General features: G+C 36.1%; 1 protein-coding gene across 1 annotated transcript; it reads left to right on the top strand.

Annotated features, from left to right (window-relative positions):
- The first annotated feature begins 1,148 nt into the window (after nucleotides 1-1,148).
- On the top strand, nucleotides 1,149-4,541 carry LOC101313022 (probable LRR receptor-like serine/threonine-protein kinase At1g56140-like). The gene is made up of 7 exons (XM_004299739.1): nucleotides 1,149-1,217; nucleotides 1,836-2,006; nucleotides 2,086-2,216; nucleotides 2,473-2,686; nucleotides 2,792-3,023; nucleotides 3,733-3,883; nucleotides 3,968-4,541. The coding sequence occupies exons 1-7, from the start codon at nucleotides 1,196-1,198 to the stop codon at nucleotides 4,295-4,297; spliced, it is 1,251 nt and encodes a 416-aa protein (XP_004299787.1). The 5' UTR covers nucleotides 1,149-1,195; the 3' UTR covers nucleotides 4,298-4,541.
- The last annotated feature ends 806 nt before the right edge of the window (nucleotides 4,542-5,347 follow it).

Here is a 5,347-nt window from a genome sequence, read left to right as displayed (position 1 = left end):
TAAAATGACACTATTGTTTCTGCTGTTGTTTTATCATTGTCAATTTGTCATTACATTTGTTTGTTTTTGCATTGGACTGGCTATGCAAACCTGCAGCACATGTACCAATTGGGTGAATCACACATATAGGTTTCTCCCTAGACGAACAGGATTATGAATTGGTGTATTGTGCCAATAAGCAGTTCCTGTAAGTTCATAATTTAGTTCTTGTCATGTAATTCATATAAACTGTGATCCTGTGAAACTTGCTTGGCATGTAAAGTCTATATGAATCGCAGAATCGTAACTATGAGACAGTTTGATGACACAGCAGCAAACAAGGCATCAAGGGCTTAGTAAAATACAGTAGATTTGTGATGCCAACTGGTTTGATGAAATCTTCTATGTTTCTATCTGTTGCTATCACAAATCTCCTATATGTGTAATTCAATTAAATTATTAACAAAGTTACAATGTGACAACTGTTAATGTGATTAGCAAGTCAAGAGTTTACCCATTGGTAATATTTCAATGAAGTCTTTTCTATCTCTCTATTTTTTGTATTTTTAGGAGGCCCGACCTTATGTCCAGGAATAAATGCTCTTAATCACTTTTCTGAAAGTGTCAATAAAATGAACATCAAGTCGTTTAGAAAAGAATATTTACACTAAAAAAGAGTATCATTGTTAGTATCATAGTAACCCTTAGAAGGTACCACGGTAAAATTCTCTGCATGGTATCCGGTCGAGTAGGGGGAAGAGCCAAAGCCAGATGGAATGAAATTTACCGATGCAATGCATGAGTTGAATGAATTTTTTTTCTTTCTTCGATGAGTATGAGTTTCCAGAAAGAACTGGACTAATACATATAATACCTATATGTCTGTGTTACTATTACTGATACTGAAGTACGTCATTCAAATCATTAAGTTTGTCTTTGAGCAATTGACAAAACTTCGTTCCAATTAGTGGCCAAAAACCCACACATATTGTAATGTCCGATATTCCTTTCTATCGATTACTTCTATGCTAACCCTCTATGTCTTTCCCTCAGTCTCTCCCCCACAAGTCTTTTACCAATGCAAGAAAAACCCAACAATGGATGAATGTGGCAGTTTCTGGTGCTGCTGTTGTTGAGCAGCCAGTAGTGCAATACCATTATACCAGCAACACCATTCTCCACATTTTCTGCTGCAACACAAAACTATTGCCTCACCATGACTCGTCTCTTACTGGAAGGTAACGATTGCTTTGCTGGTTTGCTGCAAAAAAACATCAGCCTTGCATATTGGTCATGTTGCTAAAATTGTCACAGTGATCATACCAGAGGAGCCTTGGTTTCAGTTTTATTATCTATTGGAAATTTTATATGGTTTCAGTTTTTGCATCCTCAATCATTCATAAAACACAATATATATATATATATATATATATATATATATATATATGTATATTTGATGGTATTGTAGAGGATATGATCAATCATCAAATCTGCTCATATATGTATGTATTAGTGATCAATCATGCATATTTTGTAAACAATATCAAGGGTTTCATGATAAGATTAGCACTAGGCACTAGCAAAGAGACTAACTGACCGAAACCAGAAGTGTTATAGCTTTGGGGTGCTTAATCTGAATGGTTTTTTTCATTGACCTGTAAGGTTCTTATGAGATACTGACAGAGAGTTATGAAGGAAGGTGCATCTAATGGCTTGTGGTCACATCATATTCACAGATCCATGCATTAGAACAATTCAATTAATGATCTCATTGTCTTGCTCAACTTTGTTTTGAGTATATCTTATTTCAATTGAGTCCAACCTACTAATACAGATTTACAATTTTTTGGTTGTAGTGATGTCTTCAGCAGAACCCTCCACATCTAAGTCGCGGTCTACAGCCTTGTTCTTTTTTCTTGGAGGGATAGTCATGCTCATCATCCTGCTTATAATTGTATATATCTTTCGGAAAAAGATCAAACCAGAAGAGATTAAGAAGTTGGTAGCAAGAGCAAGAAAACGGCCAGGTTAGATTATTGATCAAACAAATAACAACCAGAATCTTGATCATAACCTCACTGTTAATACTTTTTCTTTTTAATGCAGCATCGACAGACGCATTCAGTGGAATCCTTAGAACAATAAGCTATTTTGACTTCCCAACATTGAAGAAGGCAACGAAGAACTTCCATAAGAGCAATCTACTTGGGAGAGGTGGCTTCGGCCCTGTCTACAAGGTACTATTCCTGGACCTATGGAACATATTGTGGTAGTAATTATTTTTTTTTTTTTTTTTTTTAAACTTTTTTGCATGAACGTTCTAGGGTTGAGAGTGAGACATATCTGCACACTACAAGTTTCCAGAGGGAACATTATTCAACTGATATGATAAACCAAAACAATAATACACTTGAATAGAACACATTGTTGGGATCTTGAGACACATACTCTAAGTGTCCTTCTTTTCTAACATGCATTATATCTTTTTCTTAGGGAAAATTAAAAGATGGGAGGTTAATTGCTGTTAAGAGGTTATCTCTTGATAAATCCCAACAAGGAGAAAATGAGTTTCTTGCAGAGGTAAGGTTGATCACTAGCGTCCAACACAGGAACTTGGTTCAACTTGTTGGATGTTGTTCACACGGGCCTCAGCGACTCTTGGTATATGAGTACATGAAAAACAAGAGCTTGGACCATATAATATATGGTATTAATTTCTTGGCTAGTTTTCCTTTCATGTTTCATCCATCTAAAGTGCAAATTTATCATTTCGGTTTGATTATTGCTTATGATTCCTTTTGATGAAAAACAGGGAAAAGTGATCTGTTCCTGAACTGGAGCACTAGGTTCCAGATAATTGTTGGAATCGCTAGAGGCTTACAATATCTACATGAGGATTCCCCACTAAGAATTATCCACCGAGATATCAAGGCGAGCAACATTCTTCTTGATGAAAAGTTTCAACCAAGGATTGGAGATTTTGGGCTAGCTAGGTTCTTCCCTGAAGACCAAGCTTATCTCAGTACAACATTTGCGGGAACTCTGTAAGTCCTTCAGCTAATATAAAAATTTCCTAAGTCAATGATTAGACGACATATGTTAAACAGTAGTTAAAGATTTGGTATTACATATAGCCCATTTTCTGAAAGAAAATACAGGAAGGGAAACAGGAAGGGAAGAAAAGAGAGATGGAAAATAGAATAGTCATTTTGAAAAGAACAGGACTTATTGTGCTGCAAGCATCACAATCATCAAGGGTCTAGTATGCTTCCACTTTTGTCTCTACAGCTCTGAATTTTCTGATATAGACTCTAGTTTCTTTACCAACCAAAGACTTCATATCAACTTTATTTCTTCCCTATATTTGTTTGAACATCACATCTGTTAGATAAATTAGATAAATTAAACCGGTTGAACTTCGTATCAACTTTACTATACATTGATACCATAGATAAATTAAACCGGTTGAACTTCTGTTTTATAGGAATTCAAATCATTTCTTGTCTTCAATAGAAAAATGGTTTACGTTTATATGATAAATCTGGATTTGGTCATGCAAAAGTGAAAGTAATACAGCAAGTCATCTGACATATGAGATTAGGTGATGAATTGCGCAATTTGTTTGTAACCCATCAAATGTTGGAAGCATGAATGTAAAGGACATAGCACTAAAAAGTGTCTTTGGGAGTATTATTTCCTTTCAGAAACTTTGGTCTTTCTCTTTTAATTAACTCCCTTTACCTGTTTCCTCAGAGGATATACAGCGCCTGAATATGCTATTAGAGGACAACTGTCTGAAAAGGCGGATATATATAGTTTTGGAGTCCTTGTGCTTGAAATAATTAGTGGCAGGAAAAACACAGATCTTAAGCTAGCATCAGAAATGCAATACCTGCCTGAATACGTAAGCTTTTACTCTTTCAGCAATTAGTGGTTTTCTTAGAAATGTTTGAAATCTTGGCACTAATTTTCACTTAAAAAATTTCAGGCGTGGAAGTTATACGAGAGATCAGAGGTGACTGATCTACTCGATCCAAAACTGCATGAAGATGGATTTGAGGGGAAGGATGTTATGCAAGCAATCAATGTGGCATTCTTATGCCTTCAGCCTCATGCAAATCTGAGACCCCCCATGTCAGACATTGTAGCAATGTTAACATGCAAAGTTCAGATGACTGAAACACTACCTATGAAACCGGCCTTCTTGGACAGAAGACGAAAGAAGGATGAAAACATTTCATGGGACACAATGTCTGATGTTTTCCCCTCTCCCATTGATCATAGTGAATCTCCCTCGTTACCTAAACAACATACTTGAGGGCAACTTCATGATCCTGTCTTTCAAAGGAAAATGAATTGGTACGAGGTTCGATCTTCTACGAGGAACATCGTATGAATATTCTCAAATGTAGCTTCACATAATATGTCACATATATAATTGCTTATCTCTTCATTTTTAGTAGAGGTACTTGGTGGTAAAATTTTGTTAGGCTTACTGTTGAGGAGCATAGAACTGGGTATGATTTTTGTTGTTATATATCAGAAGCTGAAATACCTCCTTCCTCATGGAGCTTCCTCAAGTTTAGAATTCGTAACAATCTTTCTGTAAATCTGTCATAGAATGATTCTACCTAAGAAAGATGGCTTGAGAAGTAAAATTTGAACTTGGAGCCAATTGCAGCTTTTCTTGTACGTCGCACCAAGATTAGTAATTGAGGGTCAGGTGTCCTTTCTGGACTGAAAAGAAAGCATTACAAAGCTTCGTGTAAGCAACAGTACTCTGACATTCAGCAGAAAGACCCAACAGTCTGACCGGGAATCCCTTTTCTCTCTACAGAACAGACCTGATAACCAAAAAGAAACTCTAGCTAGCTTTACGCAGAATTCCATTCAAGCTAAGGGAGCCTCGTGCACTATTCTTCTTCTTCATCTCTTCTTCTTCATGTACTCAATGCTTCCCCATATCTAATTCTTGTTAGGAAGTTAGAGATATACATAACAGTTTGTGTTTTTGTGGCGTCACTGCTACAGTGTCACTTGAAAAATAATAAACTCTTGTTGAGCAACTCATTAACATTTGGAAAAATTTCAGTTTACTCTCCTGAACTTTAGATCTAAAATCAATCTGATACATCATTTTTTTTTTAATCAGACTCATCCCTAAACTTTCAAAATGACATCAATCTCGACCAAAATTTAAATCTCGCACTGAACATGACGTCATGCGCTGATGTGGAGCAGACAAGGTTGACCCACATTTCAGTTTCTACACCCCAAGAGAGGGCAAAATAGTCAATTAAACACCTGCCTCCAAAATTTAACAAAATATTATAAACTAAACCTTAAACCAATATTTCCTCAAACAACA

The sequence above is a fragment of the Fragaria vesca genome, linkage group LG5 (genome assembly GCF_000184155.1).
Source record: "Fragaria vesca subsp. vesca linkage group LG5, FraVesHawaii_1.0, whole genome shotgun sequence".
Classification (NCBI taxonomy): domain Eukaryota; kingdom Viridiplantae; phylum Streptophyta; class Magnoliopsida; order Rosales; family Rosaceae; genus Fragaria; species Fragaria vesca.
This window is presented reverse-complemented; position numbering and strand designations above follow the sequence as displayed.